The sequence below is a fragment of the Staurois parvus genome, unplaced genomic scaffold (assembly GCF_062004578.1).
Source record: "Staurois parvus isolate SC_StPar_1 unplaced genomic scaffold, SC_StPar_1.0 ptg000652l, whole genome shotgun sequence".
NCBI classification, from domain to species: Eukaryota; Metazoa; Chordata; class Amphibia; order Anura; family Ranidae; genus Staurois; species Staurois parvus.
This window is the reverse complement of record NW_028318448.1, coordinates 1,406,977-1,428,962: the sequence shown is the minus strand read 5'-3', so window position 1 is coordinate 1,428,962 and position 21,986 is coordinate 1,406,977. Positions and strand designations below refer to the sequence as shown.

Sequence of the window (21,986 nt, the reverse complement as noted above, 5' to 3'; positions counted from 1 at the left end):
TAAAAGTATAAAGCAGCACAAAGCAGCGAACCAGACAAGCCATAAACCTCAATAGATGTAACTTTTTTTTTTACTCACCAGAAATAACAAACAACTGTCTGCCTTGAGTATATTGAAATATTTTTTTAAGATAGTATGTAAGTTCTGTCTGGAATGGGAGTAAGGTGATAGTGGTTTGACTATAGGTTCTTCATGCCCATAAGACTACAAGATCTGCTACAGTGTTCAAAATACCTGAACTTCAATACCAGTGTGTCTGAAACAATGCATCACATAGTGCTGGTAAGCCAAAGCTGAGAGCCTATATAATATATAAGTTCCACGGTACAAGGCACAGGGTAGGTATGCAGTAATCAAGGACAAACACTAATTGTTTTTTCTTTTTTCAGTACTGCACTGTTCAACTGATTTTCTCCCATGTTTCATATCTTCAAGAGTTAAGGACAGAATGTTTTAATGTACAAGTATTTGAACAGTGTTAGTCATACCGTATTTCAGCTTTCTTCAGCAGCTCATCCCACCGACGCTCCAGGGTACTGAGCTGCTTCAAGATCTTGTCTTTATCTGCTTGGTCAGCAGTAGCAGCAATCTTTTCCCCCTCTCGTTTGATAACATCAATGGTTGGCTTTCGGTCATCAAGTAATCTTTGCAGCAGCTGGTAACAAAATAAAAATGATTTAAAGACTTTATCAGGCTGGCTGCTTATACAAATTCAAACTGTTTAAAAGTAAATTGTAAACAGTTTATGTTTTTAGGCTGATGATGTATATCTTTTGTAAAATCTATTTGTAAAAAAAAAGATCCTGTATATATAGCAAAACAATAGTTTTGCTATATATACAGGATCTTTTTTTTACAAATACACATTCCTTACAGGGCACATCCATAATCGTTTTCCATCTACTGGTTGGATGTAAAAATATAAAATATGTGTATGCTATACAGTATATCATAATTACGTGACTCTAACCATTAATAACATTTAGAATGTGCCTAAGTAGTACCCTAAAAAATGTACCTGTAGTCTTGAATTCATCTTAACAAACAGCAGCACGTCTCCTGATGTGTTAGCGTAGCCAGACATATATGTACTACTTTTGAGAGCTACCATCAGGAGATATGGAGTGAGATTTGGTGATATGAATATTATGCTAATCACTGCACCTTGCTGGAGGTTTTGATAGTAGGAAGCAGAGCCTTGCCTCTGCCAAGATGGTAACCTCCATACAGGGACACAGTACAGAACTAGGCATGGTCAGTAATGGGGAATGATCAGCTACAGCGAGAGCATGGCGGTTAAAAATAAAACTGGTGATTAGCCCTTTGCCCTCTTCTCTAATTTTATTTGGAAACGGCTTCCAGCATTTAGTTACTTTTTTTAAGAATTCCCCTAGGCAAACAAAATGTTTTTTTAGTAATACATACAGGCAGCATCTATCTGAAAGGTTAAAGTACACTTGTTTCTAGACTATGGACACAGAAGTATTTACATATTCTTAACAAGCAGTAAAAAAGCTTTAAAACTAGCCATCCTGGCTGTTTGTAATCTGAAGTAAATACATCTTAGGCCTTGTGCACATGGATGCTTACCAGCTCCTGTGTTCTAAGGCATAAATTCCCTATGGCTGTAATAAAATCTCTTTTACACACGTATGCTTGTATAGCACTTTTCCATGGATGAACTCCTTTTGCATTGGAGAGAAGTGCTGCATAAACACCAATTGATATACAGCCATTCACTTACAGTGACACGTTACATGTGGCACATGCAGCTTCTCAGGCGTCCATAAATGAAAGGGACTTTATGCACACAAGAGCGTGCAAGTATCCCTATGTATGAGGCCTTCAAGATCCTCAAAGATGACAACAAAGACTCTAAGGCTTCATTCAGATTTTAATAGGCTGATCTACCCACAAGAAACGTGGGAAAGAAGTCCCCAACTCTTTTATTTAAATTGCGCCGCACAGAGCCGCATGGTGCTACAGAGAAAATGTGCCACAGGTGCCGATGTGTGGGGGTGAGATTAAGAAATATTGGCATTCCTGCAGGTCTGCTAAATTACATGCATTTCCCCATGGGTTGGATATGAGCACCATTCTGATTGCATTCTCCACTCACAGATATGTGAACCTAGACTAAAGTTGGGTTTCAGTGGGTTTCTAACAGCTTACAAGGACCTGATGTGTGTTAATGTTTGAAGAACAGCAGACTGCCATGATGTGGGTGCAACAGAATTAATAGAAAAAGACAAAGATTTCAGTGCCTCTGTTGTTAACTTAGAATATTAATTTCCCCACAATGCATATAGCTACAGAAGTTCAGTAAATGTATTGCAAATACTTTACATGAAGGATCCCCTTAAGCTGGCCATACATGGCTCAGCTGAGCAAAGGATGGATCCCATGAAGCTGCACATCTATGCAGACCTGCTGGTATTGAAATGAATGGCAGTTTTAGTCTTGGCTCCCACCAGTCCATGCCCCCAACATGTTTCACTCTGCCCCTAAGAGCTTAATAAAGGGGATAGATGTGCGGCTTCATGGGATGCATCCTTTGCCTAACAGTTGCTTGGAGCTGAGACATGCTCCTTCCCTAGCCTGCACTCATAGTGGTGGACACAGGATTTCTTTCCCTTGTAGCCTGAGTGGCACACATTTTCCATTACTGGAATACACTGCTCCATCTTTTTTTGTTTATCCATTTGAGGTGGATGTGGGAATCCTCTTTGCTGTATTATCATATTCTGACAACGGGACTCATCTGCCGTCAAAATATACTGATCAGTCCATTGCTGATCCAAGCAAAATTTTCCAACAAGCTAGTTCACTAGAGGTTGATAGATAGTCTTCTCAGGAATGGGAACGGCCGTAAGTTGCTCGAAATCCAGTTACTGCTGAACCAGCCAGATCTCGTTTCATCTATGGCCAGCTTTAGGTTGTCATGTTATAGGTGACATAAAAATATTTACTTTCTTGCAGTATGGAAAATAATTAGGTAGGTTTACTCATGAAAGGAGAACTGCTCTTGTACCTTTTGTTCCTGAATCTGAGCTTTGACCACCTTGAATTCAGCAGATGGTGACTTCTGATTGGCCACAAGGTCCTCTGTGTCTGCAAGCCAGCTCAGTATAGATTCAAGTGCATCTTGAAATCGTCCACATTGGAGCAGAGCTTCTTGTAGTTGAGCTGCACGCTGAGCAACCTATAAAAGAAAATGTGTTCTTTAGTCTAGAATATTGTAAACATATCAAACAGAACAGAATATGCCAGCTGCAGCCTTATTTCAATTTGAAAGCTTTCACTGCACACATTATTTATCATCTTGACTAGTGCTGGGTTTTTTTGTACTATAAGGAGAATAACTTTTACTTTATAAACGCTATAGTAACCCCCTCAAATGTAAGACAGCTGTCCACTAGACCAGTACTCTGTCATGAGCTTAGTGACAAACACCTTTTTTTTAACAACACATATATTTATGGGCAATCCTGTTCTATTCTACGAATGTATATTTATGTAATCTGCAATCATCACAAGTTCTGTTCTTAGTATGGTGAAAACATAAGCTATAGGTTGAAAAATTCTAATTTGATAATTACCTTTCCTTTGTGATGGAGCTTTTCAAAGGATGTTTGCTAAGGGTACACCAGAGACTTTCTGGCTGATGTACAATCCATGTAAAATTGCAGACTCTGGGAAGCCATCACCTAATGTCAATAAGTACATTAAAAGGAGAAATATGGCCAAAGTTCTTTTGACCATACTTTGCATGTGGGTACCAGGAGTGCATTTAGTTCTGCACTCCTGTGACCCAGACGGACAGGGCAGATCCACCATTCTCTATTTGTCCTGGTACAATTGTCAGAGGCAGAGAGTGATGGAAAGCACAAGATTTCCAAGCAGTCAGCAAACCAAAAAGTTAGGGTAAACATTCCTATTGTGATATCTGTTTTAATGACATCTGTCTTAGAGGGAAATATTTCTCACTTTGTAGAGATCTCCTCTCACTTCTAGATGTGTCTCCAGGGCCGGAATGAAGGAAAATCTTTCCAACAAGGCAGGAAAAACATACTGTAAAGCTGGACATAGACGGAGCGATTTTCTTTCCTGCAAATGTGGGTTGCATCCTATCCGCAGAGACATTGTGCTCTCCCAAAGACGGGGCAGGAAGAGCCGTCTCTGCCAGAACACAGTGATTACTGTTAGCAGCTATAATAGTTGCTGTCAGTAATCACATATAAATCTGGCAGGCTGATTGTACTCAAGTTGATCATTTGATCAACTTGGGTTCATTCAGCCAGCCCATACATGGTTTGAATCTCAGCCGTTCCCAGCTGAACTGGCCAAGATTGAAACCATCAATGGCCAGTTTAAGAATAGACTGACAACAGTTTTAACTTTTCACCTATTCCATCTAAAATTAAAGAGAAAAAGGTTTGGCTATGCCTATTCTTTAAATGGGCCTTGTGAACTGTATTTTTGGTGGGTAAATGCACAACAAACCCTATTTTTTTTTTTGTAACATTATAAGCTTCCTAGTGCAGTGCATGCTTATCTGTACAATTTTTACCCAATAGCAGATGGTAGTGGTGGTAGGATTTTGTAGCTGAATTCGTAGAGGTAGGACATCTCCTATTACTGCCCTACCCACTACTGATGCTTTCCAAACATTCAACTATTTTATACAATTCAAAAAGAAAAGCATATTAAAATGCTTGCTGATAACATTCAAAATTAAAAAATCCTAATCCTTAAAACAAAAAATCTCCACAAAAGAATACCACTTAAGGGGAGCATTGCAATTGTGCCAAAGCTATAAAATCAGCACAGCTGACTAGCTAACTAGCAACGTGACATCTTGTATACAATACAGAAATAAGCCATGCAGGGACACTGGATGTCTGAGCAAGAACAAAATAAGCAGTCTTGAAAAAGTGCCCAGACATGAAAGGGAATATTTAACACATAACTCAGAAAAGAAAAACAATAGGAAAGTGTTGAATCAAGACAAGTAAAACAAAGCTGAAGTTAGTACCTTTTTGTTCAGAGTATTCCACCTTGTATTTACTTCCTCCAGATCGTGTTCTAAATTCTGGGTGCTGGTGTTTTTTGCGGCACTTTGAACCAGCCCTTGACCTAGCCAGTTCACCTCTTGTAGCCGAGCTTGAAGGGGTTCAATTTCTTCTTTCTGGAAAGCCTGAAAAGTTTAAATACATTTTGAATAAGTCTTCTGTGTCAATTATTTTGTATCCTCAGTCCCCTAATTATATTCATATAAGATTAATAGATATTAAGAATACATTTACCTTTTTGTTTTCTAGGTGCTTCATCACTGCTCATTATAAGGGCTGTAACTACTATACCATCAATTAGAATATGATCATACTTAAAGTACATATGTACTGAAAAAAAAACCCACAAAGGCTGCTACTGCTGACCTATTTACAAAAATGCTAGTTGCCTGGCTGTCTCTGGCTTGAACATTTTCCGTCAATAACCCAGAAAAAGCACGTATAAGGTTAAATCTGGGTGCCAACAGATTTCATAATATGCCTAATTTGTTCTTACGAATGATGTAAAAAGTATTAAAGCCTTTGACCTAATATAAAAACCAGGCCACTAGCATAGTGGCCAGAAATGGCAACCTACATATTCCCTTAGCACACATTTGCTTTAAAAAACAACATTAAAACATATTAATTGATTTTTCAAAAGTCTGATAGTGTTGCATATTGTTAATCATAAATACTTTACTTTAAAATAATATAGGCCTTTACATTCCTGATTGTGGTTGAAGAACAATGGATAATCTAGGGATTAAATGATTACTTAGAATGTGTTACAGCATACCTTATACCTACAGTCAAGGCCGCTGATAAGGGGGTACAGCCAGTCCTCATGTACAGGGCCCCATCTGTTCAACAGGGGTCCGGGGCAGCTGACAAGCAGGAGGAATGGGATCCTGGACAGGAGGGTGTGATCAGTTCAGCAAGGGGAGAATTTATTGGAACCAATCCCCTGTGGCTCCTGTGGCAGCTAAAAGCAGGCTTCTCTCCTCTCCCTCCCGCCAGCTTTCATCTAGAGAGATGAACACAAACAACCCAGATCAGGAGTGCGCCCACACAAGTGCCCCCATAGCAGCCAGCTTACTATAAGGGGCACTCACAGAAGACAAGGAGCGGACAGCACCGGTGGAGGACTCCAGAAGAGAAGATAAGTGGCCACTTTGTGCAAGTATAAGGATAAGGTAAGTATAAACCTCTTTTTGATTTCAGATAAACAATTTTTCCTTTATAACCACTTTCAGTTTGTGAACAGGGAAACTCTGTCCAGAGCTCTTCCTATTCATTCATCTGGAGCTGAGGCTGCAGAGATGGAGATTGAGGACTGTGTCCTAAGTCCCTTTCCCTGTCTCAAAAGTGAAGTCTCTGTCTAAAGAATAAGGGCTCATTAACACGGGTTCTCTGGCTCACACAGTGTGAATGAGCTGTTTGTTTGGGCAGCTGGAGCCGCCTGTTACTCTATGGCAGTGGTCTCCAAACTGCAGTTCTGGGGCAAGATGTGGCTCTTTGTTTGCCTTTATCCAGCCCTTGAGGAATAATTCCTGCAACTGATACCAACCATGGGGCACAATTCCTCTCACTGACACCAACAATGGGGCACAGTTCCTCTCACTGACACCAACAATAGGGCACAATCCTTTCTACTGTTACCAACTATTTCTCACCCTAATACCAAAGATTGGGCATTGTTTACTCCCATTGGGTACAGCCAGCCCCCCTAAAGTCTGAAGGACAGTAAACTGGCTCATATTTTGAAAAGTTTGGAGATCCCTGCTCTATGGGGATGCAGCAACTATAGGAACAGACCTGCAGGTCCTGATTTGACAGGTGAGCAGGTGTGGCTGAGGGGTCCTGCACACCTGTCAAATTAGGACTTGTGACTGTGTTCATACAGCCACTGGCATCCCCACAGCATAACAAAGCTCCAGCCACATAATAGAAATGGTTGATTCACACTGTACAGGCCACAGCTCCCATGTGAATGATGGCCAAGACCTCATTCACGCAAATAACTTTATTTATTAACTCAATACAGTTTTATGTTTTAGATTTAGCAGGGATTTTGTAAGATATGTTGTTTTTGTGTCCCCTACAGTAAAGACAGATAAGAAACCCTGAAGTGATGAGGCAATGTGCCAACATATTGTGCCATGTGAGCACTGTGCACAAGTAATGTTGCCACATGAAAGTATACAGAATCTGGAATACTGACTGCTGAACAGCTAAACAGGCTAAGAAACATTAAATAGGTAAAATGCAATCCAATATCTTAGTTGAACTCTCCTGAACGGCAGCTCCTGGTCTATTAAAAATGTATCAAGTGGCAAAGGGATGGAAGCATCAAGTGGTGTAAGGAGAAGACAAAAGATCACACAGAACCCACTCTTTAGTTTACCCTCCACTCCCAGGGTGAGGCCAGAACATAGTACACTAAAATAAGGACCTTTTGTCACAGATTTAGAAAGTGATAGGAAACTCAAAATTTCCAAGTGTCATCAAAACAAGAAGTGAGGGTAATTAGGAAGCATTTGTTTTGGCGACATCTGTCTCGTGTGAATTATCCTTTATTTTGTAGAGATGTCCACTCACTTCCTGTTGTGTCTTTAAAACAAGGGATGAAAAAAAATCTCCCCGACATGACAGGGAGGGGAAAAAACTGATAGGGTTTATAATCCTTCCATGCTCTATGCCAGTGGTCTCCAAACTGCAGCCCATGGGCCAGATACGGCCCTTTGCTTGCCTTTATGTGGCCCTTGGATAACTATTCCTTCTACTGACATGAGTTACAATTTATTCCACTGACACCAAAGACAGGACACTATTCAGTCCACTGACACCATCAATGGGGCATTATTCCTCCCACTGACACTCAATGGGGTACCAATTCTCCTACTGACATCAATACTGTAATTTTTTTTTTATTCCCACTGACCACCAAGCCTATAGCATTGTTGTCCCAATCCAACCTGATGGAGCTTGAGAGGCACTGCAAAGAATAATGGGAGACATTGATAGGTGTGCCAAGCTTGTAGCATCATACTCAAAACGGCTGTAATTGGTGCTAAAGGTGCTTCAACAAAGTATTGAGCAAAGGCTGTGAATACTTATGTACATGTGGTTTTTTCGTTTTTTTATTTTCAAGAAATTGCAAAGACTTCAAAACCAACTTATTTCATGTTGTCATTATGGGATATTGTTTGTAGAATGTTGAGGAAAAAATTTTTATTTAATCCATTTTGGAATAAGGCTGTAACATAACAAAATCCAGAATCACATATATGTGAACCAGGGTGACTCCAGTCACACCTGGGCATTTTGGGATTGCTGTAGAATTGCTGCAATTCTGCCCACAATCACAAAATGCAGGTTCAGGTGCCATATTTTCAATGGCACCTAAAACATGATTCGGCTTTGGCACAATTGTCGCACAGCAAATCACATCGCATGAAGCTTGTCTCCCCTTTTTCGGTGACAAGCTTCATGCAATGCGAACTGCTGCTCAGCAAATCGCACGACAATCGTGCCGAAAGCTCCTGCTCCTTTTTAGGCAACAAGCTTCACGCGATGCAATTTGCCGCAATTTCCACACAGTAAATCACGTGACAATCGTGGCAAAACCGCACCGCATTTTAGGCACCACTGAAGCTGCATGTTCTGAGTTTACAGGCAGAATCACGGCAATTCTGCCACAATTCCAAAATGTCCAGGTATGAATGGGCCTAATGGAGCAGACAGTGGAGCTTGATTTAGCTGTTCAGCAGGTGCTAGTACTGAGCACCCAAGTGCTTCCATGTGCAAGGATAGATTTTTTTTCTCATTGGTGCCTTCGCCTCATTTATTTGCTCAGCAGATGCTCTTCTGCTGAGCATTAAAAGAGCCAGACACTCCCTTTTCCTGATGAGCACCCAGTCAGGGCTTATTACACTGCAAGGTCTCTCTCCTCCCTGCTAGTTCCCGGGTGCTGTGCTGGGGACAGACAGGGGGGTGAGGAGGAGACAAAGAGCAAAATGTTAAAAACATTAGGTTTAAGTCGCCATAAAGCCCCTTTCATTTTTAAAAGCCCCAGACATTCCAAAATGTACCCCAGATTTAAATCTGGTTTTGGTTAAAAACAAAAAATTCTTTTAATCAGGACAAGTAGATTGGGACCGCAAATTAGTCCCTGGACAAGTAGTTTTTTTTTAAATATTTCCACACCACTAGACCGCCTATGTGTCATAATCTGTATTCGGTGTTTATAGACATTAATAAAATATTAACAATTGCTAAAGCTCACCGCTATCATTACCATATTAACAGATGTAAGAAAAATGCAGAAATTGGCGATATTCCATCAGCCAACAAACAAGAATTTGTTTATAGTACTGCGTATGCTACATTTGTTTCAATTGGCATTTATCCTCAGTCTACTGAACTGAACAGGTTTGTTTGGGGAACACAAAGGAGCAATAAAACAGACATAAGGCTTAGCACACAGTTATCACATGACCCTAGCACCACAAAGGTTAATTGCTTTAACTTTACTATAGTTTGTATGGCCAAAGCAAGATGTGAGGTCTTTTGTAACAGTACAATTCTATATCCAATCCATGATTCTGGCATGATTAAATAAAGTCTCAAGAGTAATCCAGGCTTTAGCTGGCCCCCCTTCCCCAACTAGACAGCCTCCATATCAACCAGCTGCTCTTGGGGTCAAGTATTCACAATCTCATTGTTACATGCTCTACAACAATCAATATTAACAGAGAAATCAAAATCAGTTCACTTTTTTAAAGGCAGCAAAGACAGTTGTCTCTAACACAGCGAAATTAGGTTAAACAAATGAGGGCACATCATATGCTAAAGGCGTACACATGGGAATCCGATTATTTTGCAAAGAATAATTACACCCACCCACAAGACTAATTTGCCCAACATATACAACTACCATTCCATGTGTATTGGGCAATCTTCCATTTACTGCATGGGAGGCTGTTATTTGGGTATCCCTACTCATCTCTGCTATACCCATACAGATGAATTCAATATTGTATTAACATTTCCAACTCTCCCAATCACTGGTGACATCAGAAGCCAAACATGATTGTGCACAATATTATGAACAGGGTGTGTGGGACGGGTTTTTGTTCACTGCAGAACTGTGTTTTTCACCATACAACTATATGGGATTGCAAAATATAATGTCAAGTAAGTGCACCTGCAATGAATTCTGAATAATCTCAGAATAATCTCAAATTACTTGGCAGTGCGACTGGATCCTTTCAAGAAAATCAGATTTCTTTTACTTTGGTGGAAACTATACAGGCACCATCTTATCACATACTGTACTATAAATATATGGGAAAAGATAGATAGATAGATAGATAGATAGATAGATAGATAGATAGATAGATAGATAATACAATTGTATTTATATCCTTTGGATACAGTGTTGCATGCCTGAGTAATTGGCATTCAAAGTGTGAGAGCACTGAAATATGAAAACGGGCTTGGACTAGAAGGTGGTGAAAGTACCCGGACTTGGAAGTGGTTTAAATAGTAATGAAAGCTAAAATATTTGTGTGTATATATATATATATATATATATATATATCTCCTAGATTGTAAGCTCCGAGGAGCCGGGCGCTCCTATCCCTCTTGTATTGAACTGTATTGTTGCTGTATTGTCTCCCATTATATTGTAAAGCGCTGAGCAAACTGTTGGCGCTATATAAATCCTGTATAATAATAATAATATATATAATCATTATAAATACCTTTTTTAATAAGTAATTACAGAATCTGTTCTCTCAGCTGCATAGGGGGCTTAGAGAGCTAGAAGAAACAGTAGCACACTGATCTTCCCAATGAACGGCTGTGCCAGGGAGCGTGTCAGCACAAGTCTGATCATTGTAAGATAGACAGGCTGTGTTCCCAAAACAGCCATAAAACTGACCATGCTGAGATGGATGTGCTCCCATGCCTAGTGTGGTCTATTTTTAATAGGGAAGCAGAGGGACTGTCGGTAACACCACATATTTCAAACAAAGGAAGCATTACAAAGAGAACAGGATACTTTTTAACATAAGTACACAGTACAAAAGACACATATCTGGAATATGATTGGGGTAATATATTCTTTACCACTTTCTGCCCAAGGACATCCATGGTCATCCTTGAGTTTCAGTGGTTATACCAGGATGATGCCTGCAGCTACAAGCATCATCCCAGTATCAAAATTTGCAGCCGGTGATGCTCTTTCAGGCAGATGTGATTTGAGTGGCTGACCAGCCACTCCATCACTTCTACAGGCGGTGGAAAGAGGTCACCCTACCTTCCACCGCCTTTCCTGGGCTCTCCCATCCAACCGCGGAGTCCGGGAGCGCTGCGACTAGCAGCAATGGTGGCCCTGCACAGAAAGAGAGGAAGTGACATTGTTGTTCCCTCTCTGTGACCGCAGAAATGACAATGATTTAGTTCTGGTTTGGCTCTCTGTTTACCTGGCCATCAGTAGCCAGGAAAGAAGTCAATCAGATCGATCGGCAAAGAAGGCCAAAGGAGAGATTTGGGGTCTAATAGACCCCAGATCTCTCCATAAATAGGACCTGTCACAGCCCATGCTGTCACAAGGGATGCTGTTCATCCCTTGTGGTAGCAATAAAGTAAATATAAAAAAAATAAAGAGATAGTGTAAAAAAAATTTTTTTTAGATAAAATAAGTTTAAAAAATGTAAAGCGCCCCTGTCCCCCCAGCTTACACATGTAAATCGCCCCTGTCCCCCCATTCTTACACATGTAAAGCGCCCCTGTCCCCCCATGCTTTCACATGTAAAGCACCCCTGTCCCCCCATGCTTTCACATGTAGAGCACCCCTGTCCCTCCATGCTTTCACATGTAAAGCACCCCTGTCCCCCCATGCTTACACATGTAAAGCGCCCCTGTCCCCCCATGCTTTCACATGTAAAGCACCCCTGTCCCCCCATGCTTACACATGTAAAGCGCCTCTGTCCCCCCATGCTTTCACATGTAAAGCACCCCTGTCCCTCCATGCTTACACATGTAAAGCGCCCCTGTCCCCCCATGCTTTCACATGTAAAGCACCCCTGTCCCCCCATGCTTACACATGTAAAGCGCCCCTGTCCCCCCATGCTTTCACATGTAAAGCACCCCTGTCCCCCCATGCTTACACATGTAAAGCGCCCCTGTCCCCCCATGCTTTCACATGTAAAGCACCCCTGTCCTTCCATGCTTACAGGCAAATGTGAACACATACGGAAGTCCCGCACGCCTATGTAAAGTGATCACACCAAACTTGTGAGGTATCGTTGTGAACGTCAGAGCAAGAGCAATATTTCTATCACCAAACATCCTGTGTAACTCTAAACTGGTAATCTGTAAAGGCGTTTTTAAACTGTCGCCTATGGAGAACTTTAAGTACCGTAATTTATCGCCATTCCACGGTCATATGCAATTTTAAAGCGTGGCATGTTAGGTATCTATTTACTCAGCATAAAATCAGCTTTTATATTTTACTGAGCAATTGGGTATTATATTGTGCGTGTGTGTAATAAAAGTCATTAATGTGTATTATTTCCAGAAAAATTGCAATTGAAAAACTACTGTGCAAATACTGTGCGACATAAAATATTGCAACACCCATCATATTATTCTGCAGGACCTCTGCTAAAAAATATATATCATGTTTGGGGGTTCTAAGTAATTTTCTAGCAAAAATGTTTATTTTTACATGTATGTGAGAAGTGTCAGAATTGGCCCAGTAGGGAAGAGGTGTATTTTAAAAAGTTCTGGGTTGTTATTTCCTACTAAAAATCTGAAGATATGTTGACTACCCCAAAAACACATGTTTGTGTGTGATTACTTTGTATTAGGCTCTATGCACGCTTCTTCTACAGGAGTTTTGTGTTTTTCCTGTAGAAGCAGCTCAGTGTTATCCTATGTCCAATGTTCATGCACATTAGGACAATTAGAGGCATAGTTTAAGCTCAACGTTTAGGCCCCATATGCACTGCAGCTGATAAATTCACGTTTAGGAGCTGTTCAGCGTTTTTTTCAGCAGCCCCTGAACTCACCCTAATGTTTTCCTATGTGTCCGAATACACATCATCGTTTACAGGCAGTTGAGTTTAGTCATTTTTTTGAATGCAGAAAACTTGCGTTCAGCAGATTGTATCAGCATTTCAAACGCAAAACGCTTGTAAATGCGTGTAAACGTGGCTAAACGCGTATAAGCGTTTGAAATTTTTTTTTAACTCTTCCATTTCCAGATGATGTCCAGAGCCTTTTTTCATCATGAAAAATGCATGCAAAGTGTGTTCCCTGTACTCAAATGGACCTGGTACACCATACTTTCAGGTTTTGCATGAAAAACATATGTTAGACACTGCTGCAATAATTTCTGAACAAACACCACAAAAAAAAAAAGACAGCTAATCTCAACAAATACTGCTCTCTCTATAACTCTCAAAATGTCTGAAATGGTTAATTTTTTACTGTTTACAGTGCATTCTGGGCATTTTGGAAAGTCTCCTGAGGATATCTTAAAAAAACGATTCTAAGCGCAAATGCTCATAAACGTGCATACCCGCAGTATTCAAACGCGGCTAAAGAAGTTTTTTAACCCCTTGACGCCGATGTCACAAAAATATGCGGCCTCACGGAACTGGGCTTTTTTCTGTGGGGCTGCATATTTGCGTACCTGTCTTTGTGCTGGGAGTGCACTGCCCATCGTGCTCCCAGCACACAGACCACGGTGTCATTGAGAACCCCGGGTCCCGTTCCAATGATCGGGACCCGGGACTCCCGATTCCGGGTCACATGATTGCTGTGATAGCCTCTGATTGGCTATCACAGTGATCAGCCACTGTACAGCCCAGCCCCCTTGCTTTTTTCTCTCTCTATGAATGGAGAAGAGAGATACATTGTATCTCTCTAACTCCTGGCATAGAGAGAAAAAAAAATTTTGTTAAAAAAAAAAAAGATAAATAAATATTAAAAAATAAAAGAAAAAATACCTAGATCAAGGTTTGATCTAGTTCAGTGCCAGGGTTAGTGTTTGGGTCAGGGTCAATGGTCAAGATCAAAGGTCAGGGTCAAAGGTCAGGATTTAAAAAAAAAATTGGTGTCAGTTAGTGTTAATGTCAGTGTCAGTGTGTTTTAGGTAAAAAAAAAAAGACAAAAACAAAGTGCGCACTATTGTTTCTAGGCTGTACTATGGGTACAAACAACAAATAACACACACATATATAGTATCGCTGCGATCGTCAAAAGCTGGAGAATATATTTTGGGTTGTTTTTTGGTGGTAGGTTATGGTCGTAACAAGAAACACACAGCTAAATAAAAAAAAATTATTTTTTTTTATATTTTGGGCCAGTTTTCCTTTGATAATAAAAAAAATCAGGAGCTATCCATTACCATTTACCACCAAATGAAAGCCCAATTTGTCCTGAAAAAAACAAGCTATAATTCACCTGGATGCACATAGTAGTTGTGGTGACATGTATGGTTTTACTATCACATGTAAACATTGCAGAATTGTGCTTAGACATTTAGATTTGTTTTACCCTTAGGCGTGAAGGGGTTAATCTACGTTTTCCAGCAGTCAGTTTCCATCGTTCAGAAGTGTCCCGTGTACATGGGGCCTAATCCTTCTGTATTGCGTTTTTGATTGGAGTTTTCTGGCAGAAAAAATGCTAAACTCTCCTAAAGTGTGTACAAATACACTCTATATCAGCGTTTTTTTCTGCCAAGGGAACTGCCGTTTTTTTTAAGCCCAGTGTGCATGGAGCCTTAGCCTTAACTTTGCAAAGCTTTTCCTTACAGACTGACAAAATATGACACATCTCAGTGCTGAGACATACTTTCCACCTCCTTCCACCTGTGGGTTATTTCCTTATTAGGTCTTGTCAGCTTAACCTAAGTATTTCCGCTCAGCTTTTATAAAGATACACTCAGTGAAACAATGAGAAGAGCAGGCATGAAATAAAATGAAAATACACCCCTACAATTCAAGTAAACAGTCCACTTGGAATTTCCATTCTTATGAGAAGATTAGGAGTCAGTGGGGTTTATTTACTAGCAGCTAATAGGCTGTTCACTTTGCAAGGAAGGTTGCCATGTGCAAGGGAATTTTTCCCAGAGCTTAGATTTTTCCTTTAAGGTGAAGCTCTGTGCAAGAAACATTTTTATTTTCCTTGCATGTTATTGGGTATTCTTTGCAAAGTAAAACTTCACAAAGCTCTGGAGTGCAAAGTGCAACATCCCCAGTAAAGTGAACAGCCTATTTGCTTTTAGTAAATAAACCACAATGTTTTCACCAGAGTTATGATATGCAAGTGCTAAGAATGAGGTCTTACCCTCCAAAAAACAAACTGTTTTGTTGATACAAAGGGGTTAATTTACTAATTGCACTGGTGAGACTTTGGGGTGGATTTAATAATTGCAAATAGACTTAAATAGACTTAACTTCGCAAGGGAATTTTCTCATGGCTTAGTGAATGAAGTGAAATTTCACTATGCAAAGATCAACCAATCACTAACCAGAAAATGTTTTTAAAATGTTTAAAAATTCACATCCACGTGATTGGATGAAGTCAGAAAAGCTTCACCTCATTTACTAAGCTAAGAGAAAATTCCCTTGCAGGCCTAATTGCATTTTAGAACTCAACCCCGAGGCTGCATTCACATGTGAGCGTTTTGTAGCTTGCGGCTTGAAGTTCGAAGATCAAAAAAAGCTCAAACTTAAAAATGAAATTGTTCTCTATGGTGCCTGTTTGCGCGACCAGGTGTGAACAGGCACCACAGAGAACAATTGATTTTTTAAATTTAGCTTTTTTTGAGCTTCAAGCTACAAAACGCTCAAGTATGAACGCAGCCTAAAGTCTCACCAATGCAAGATAGACATTAATTAAACATATACCGTATTTTTTGCTCCATAAGACGCACTTTTTTTACCCCAAAAAATGGGGGGAAATGTCTGTGCGTCTTATAGAGTGAATATGGAGCAGCTGGCCCGGTATTCCCCCCATGTTAGAATACTAGGCCGGCCGCTCAGCTCTTCTCTGCAGACCTCCAGTGGTCCTACCTGTTCCTCAGTCCAGCAGTGTCCTCAGTCTTCTCTCCCCAGCTGTGACAGCTTGCAGCTTCAGAGCCGGGGTGCCCACTGCGCATGCGCGAGAAGAGCTGCGCTTTGTGAATGACCCCGTAATCTGCTAGGACCTGTCACGTGTCCCAGAAGATTTTGGGGAGGGAGGGGGAAGGACAGCTCCATGGAAGTGGGAGCAGGCACCTGTCAAATTCGGGTACCCACTCCCCAAAGGTCCTGGTCATCTCCTGTAGTATGTCCGCAGTTTCTGGTGTTCTGTACTATGTCTGCAGTCTCTGGTCATCTCCTATACTATGTCCGCAATCTCTGGTCATCTCCTGTACTATGTCCGCAGTCTCTGGTCATCTCCTATACTATGTCCACAATCTCTGGTCATCTCCTGTACTATGTCCGCAGTCTCTGGTCATCTCCTGTACTATGTCTGCAATCTCTGGTCATCTCCTGTACTATGTCTGCAGTCTCTGGTCATCTCCTGTACTATGTCCGCAATCTCTGGTCATCTCCTGTACTATGTCCACAGTCTCTGGTCATCTCCTGTACTATGTCCGCAATCTCTGGTCATCTCCTGTAGTATGTCCACAGTCTCTGGTCATCTCCTGTACTATGTCCACAGTCTCTGGTCATCTCCTGTAGTATGTCCACAATCTCTGGTCATCTCCTGTACTATGTCCGCAGCATCTGGTCATCTCCTGTACTATGTCCACAATCTCTGGTCACCTCCTGTACTATGTTCGCAATCTCTGGTCATCTCCTGTACTATGTCCGCAATCTCTGGTCATCTCCTGTACTATGTCCGCAATCTCTAGTTATCTCCTGTACTATGTCCGTAGTCTCTGGTCATCTCCTGTAGTATGTCCGCAGTATCTGGTCATCTCCTGTACTATGTCTGCAATCTCTGGTCATCTCCTGTACTATGTCTGCAATCTCTGGTCATCTCCTGTACTATGTCCGCAATCTCTGGTTATCTGCTGTACTATGTCTGCAATCTCTGGTTATCTGCTGTACTGTGTCCACAGTCTCTGGTCATCCCCTGTACTATGTCCACAGTCTCTGGTCATCTCCTGTACTATGTCTGCAATCTCTGGTTATCTCCTGTACTATGTCCACAGTCTCTGGTCATCTCCTGTACTATGTCCACAGTCTCTGGTCATCCCCTGTACTATGTCCGCAGTATCTGGTCATCTCCTGTACTATGTCTGCAATCTCTGGTTATCTCCTGTACTATGTCTGTAGTCTCTGGTCATCCCCTGTACTGTCTGCAGTATCTGGTCATCTCTTGTACTATGTCCGCAGTATCTGGTCATCTCCTGTACTATGTCCGCAGTATCTGGTCATCTCCTGTACTATGTCCGCAGTATCTGGTCATCTCCTGTACTATGTCTGCAATCTCTGGTTATCTCCTGTACTATGTCCACAGTCTCTGGTCATCTCCTGTACTATGTCCACAGTCTCTGGTCATCCCCTGTACTATGTCCGCAGTATCTGGTCATCTCCTGTACTATGTCTGCAATCTCTGGTTATCTCCTGTACTATGTCTGTAGTCTCTGGTCATCTCCTGTACTATGTCCGCAGTATCTGATCATCTCCTGTACTATGTCCGCAGTCTCTGGTCATCTCCTGTACTGTGTCCGCAGTCTCTGGTCATCCCCTGTACTGTCTGCAGTATCTGGTCATCTCTTGTACTATGTCCGCAGTATCTGGTCATCTCCTGTACTATGTCCGCAGTATCTGGTCATCTCCTGTACTATGTCCGCAGTATCTGGTCATCTCCTGTACTATGTCCGCAGTATCTGGTCATCTCCTGTACTATGTCCGCAGTCTCTGGTCATCTCCTGTACTGTGTCTGCAATCTCTGGTCATCTCCTATAGTATGTCCACAGTATCTGGTCATCTCCTGTACTATGTCCGCAGTCTCTGGTCATCTCTTGTACTATGTCCGCAGTCTCTGATCATCTCCTGTACTATGTCCGCAGTCTCTGGTCATCCCCTGTACTATGTCCGCAGTCTCTGGTCATCTCCTGTACTATGTCTGCAGTCTCTGGTCATCTCTTGTACTGTGTCTGCAGTTTCTGGTCATCCCCTGTACTGTGTCTACAGTCTCTGGTCATCTCCTGTACTATGTCCGCAGTTTCTGGTCATCTCCTGTACTATGTCCGCAGTTTCTGGTCATCTCCTGTACTATGTCCGCAGTCTCTGGTCATCTCCTGTAGTATGTCCGTAGTCTCTGGTCATCTCCTGTAGTATGTCCGCAGTCTCTGGTCATTTCCTGTGGTATTTCCGCAGTCTCTGGTCATCTTCAGCACTATGTCTGCAGTCTCTGGTCATCTCCTGCACTATGTCTGTAGTCCATTGGTTCAGAATATTTTTTTTCCTGATTTCCTCCTCTAAAATCTAGCTGCGTCTTATGGTCAGGTGCATCTTATGGAGCGAAAAATACGGTAGTTTCAATTATTTCAAAACCTAATATTGTTAAACTGATAAATCCAGTAATCCCCTTACAAATATTTAACCATATGCAGGCCATAGATGGGTCGTTTATCGGCCGAATTTTTGTCCAAAAGAATAATCGGCCGACATTCGCACCGTTAGTGGGCAATGTTGTCAGACGATTTTTGCGGTTCCTTCTTGTTTCTTTTATCGGTCATGCTGGAAAATCTACGAAAAACGGCTGATTTTCGCAAGCATTGGTGGCAACAGAATGACCGGTTTTTCGTTTCTCAGCAATTCAGCCGATAAACGACCCATCTATGGCCTGCATAAGGGTTTACAATTATTAAAAAGAATTTAGGTGAAAATAAGAGGAATACATTGTAAATATATGTCAGCTTGTAGAAGTGACGTTTAACATAAGAATACACTTTTAAAACATTTTGTGCAGAGTCTCCTTGCACAAGTCATTGCTCGCTGGTGGATTCATGACTAATCTCTAGTTTGCATCTATGCTTCAAAAGCAGGTCAGCAGTGCAGTTGCATCCTAGGATAGAATAACATCAGACCAACAAAAGAACGGGGGCTTTCCTAAAATACATTTAAAGAGTCACTGGGGTTAAATTACAAAAGGCTGTCAACTTTTCAGAGAATTTTCAGTTAGCTTGCTGAATTTGGTAAAAAATCACTTTTAAAAGAATACCTAATCATATACAAGGAAAAAAATACAAAGTTTTTGCTTGCAAATGAATGGATGATGGAAGTCAACAGAACTTCACCTCATTCACTAAGCTAAGGGAAAATCCCCTTCAAAGGAATGTTTAGCTGAACCACGGCTAATATAAATTTCAAATTACTGGTCTACATTGCCATACCCTTACATTGAAGCAAATAAAATATGTGCAAATATGAAAATGACACCCATGTAAACAAATCAGATTTCTTGTAGTTGTTAAGAGCGCCAGCTCTGCCTTTTCAGTAAGGCCTTGAGCTATATTACCCCCCACCCTTTCTTGTTTCCCACTGAAAGGGATCAAGGGGGCTCTCAACACTCTCTCTGCTTGCAAAGACTTCTTATAACTGGTACTATCTGGGCCAACAGAGCAAAGACAAGTTCTTGGTTATAGTTATTATTACCTAGTCTCCAATAGTTTAGTTTTTATGGCACAAAAAAGGTTATACCATTATTTCTATACAAACATAGCAAGACAAATCCTAAAAGCCAAATAGGTCATGTGCCTACAAAAATGACAACTAGTCTAACATAAATGGCACATGTCTCACATTTAGGGGTTGGACAAAAAATGGAAACACTGCATGATTTGCAGGTGTGAAAGTGACGACATGTTTTGCTTTGAAAGCAGAAGTGATGTAACATACATTTGCTTCTGCTGTGTGATGAGACACCTAACTAACAGGTAGGAAGCCTCACATTTGTCATTCACTGCGTGCGATGCTAGTAATACAGACACTGTATTACTATTATGTCAGAGCTTAGTAAGCTTCAAAGAGAGCAAATTGTTGGTGCCCGCTTAGCAGCTGCCTCTTCGACTGAAATTCCAATTTATTTGCCGTGTCACAAGGTACAGTATCAAAGGTTATGACGGTATATAAAGTTTCTGTGAAAATGTCATCTGATAAATATAAGCATGGTCGACATGGTCAACTGACTGAAAGAGACAACAGGACACTAGACAGGATTGTGACTTGGAATAGGAAAACAACTGCTGCAAAAGTGACTGTAGAGCTCAATCTCAGTCTTCATGAGACCTTTTTTGTAACTTTTGGATAACTGTACCAATATTCAGTGGCATAGCTGGGAAATGGCACTACAAAGTAATTTATTGGGCTATGCTAAACACTGAGCTCCAATTTTGGCGCTTAGGCAAGTCACCCCTTGCCCCACTGTTTAATATGCTGTATCAATAGCCCATTGTAATTTATTACATTGGACAATGTGAGAGGAGGTCATTTTCAAGCCCTGAAGACCAGAAAACACATCAAAGAGTGCTGCCTGGTCTTGTCTAATCCAGGGTCTACTGCATCCAGACCCACCACACAATGGTCTTGCCTGCCAAGCCAAAACAAAACATTGACAGCAAGCAGTGGGATTTATATGTAAGTCTGGAAATTGGAATTACCTGCCAGGGCAACAGGCTATAATCACAGAGATGAGTCAGAACAATTCCTGCGCTGCTACTCACTCTTCTCCGCCCTAATTTATGCTGTGCTGAGAATCAATTCCTACATGTTATACATCAGGTATAACATGATCAGTGCAATCAAATTTCTGTAAAGATTTGTTAAATACATATTTTCATGACAATTGTGACTATATTACATTCTCGTCACTGGTCATTGTGATTACACAGCATGCTATTTTAGCACTCTTCAGCTTAGCCATTACATTTTTTGTGTTAATCGTAAAGCAATCAAAGACATTCCATAGTAAAATCAAAGTGCTACAGGACTACTGTAACCTTTTGCGGTTTCAATATTTTACAAATTCAATGGCTATTTTCTTTCAGTGATTTTTTCAATAAACTTTATCGAAATTTAGAACTGTACAGACAAAAATGTTGGTCTTGAGTGAAATACAAACTAATCAAATTATATTATTGTGCATCAAAAAAGTACATTCAATCAATACAAACCCAGTTTTAACTTCACAATCAATTCTGGTGGTCAGTCAAACTCATGGCTACCACCATTCTGCTCATTGCTTAATTTCTGGTGAATACTTTCTTCAAACACATTTGCAACACCCAGAGAATAGCAAGTGGCTGAAGTTGACACAAAATTGCCGCACATATGGAAAAAAAAGTTGTGTTTTTCTAATCTTTATTGGGTCAAATCAATGTTTGCTTTCAACTGCACTGATGAGAAAATTCGAAGGAGCAAGATGTAAGTTTGTTTTTGAAAGAACACATTTCTAACAGTGTATGTGGTTTTCCTTTGGTAAAGCCTATTGATTCCAAAATCAAATGTTAAAAGCAAACAAAATCTATCAAATGACATTTGAATGTTCTGAGAATTTTTGTAAAAATCTTAAGATTTTTCCTAGGCATTTTTGTTCAAAATTCTATCCATCTATAACTGGATATTTGCCTTATCAGTGACAAAGGTATCTGGTGCTAAAGCTATATGTTCCCCGCTCTAAGATCTTACAATACAATATATCAGCGGCAAAAGAAATAACTGTATAAAATGTAAAAAGATATATTCAGTGTATCGATGTACTGCATTATGATTATGTTCCAGTTCTGTTATATGCCACAATACAATTCATAACCAAGACAAGTACAAAAATAACTACAGAAATACCTTCCACAAATAGCTACGAGGACATGAAAACTCTGGAGCTCCAGCCAAAACATTTTTTGTTTTGAACAGA

The 21,986-nt window shown here is 40.7% G+C and overlaps 1 protein-coding gene across 6 annotated transcripts in view; it reads right to left on the bottom strand.

The window, feature by feature from the left end:
- The window catches only part of DST (dystonin), a 675,093-nt gene that overhangs the window by 101,582 nt on the left and 551,525 nt on the right, over positions 1 to 21,986 (bottom strand). For all 6 annotated transcript variants that reach the window (XM_089694126.1, XM_089694129.1, XM_089694130.1 and 3 more), the window contains 3 exons: positions 5,036 to 5,197; positions 3,032 to 3,202; positions 489 to 655 (listed from right to left, as the gene is read on the bottom strand). In XM_089694126.1, coding sequence (XP_089550252.1) covers positions 489 to 655; positions 3,032 to 3,202; positions 5,036 to 5,197 — 500 coding nt within the window. The remainder of the gene's footprint in view (positions 1 to 488; positions 656 to 3,031; positions 3,203 to 5,035; positions 5,198 to 21,986) is intronic.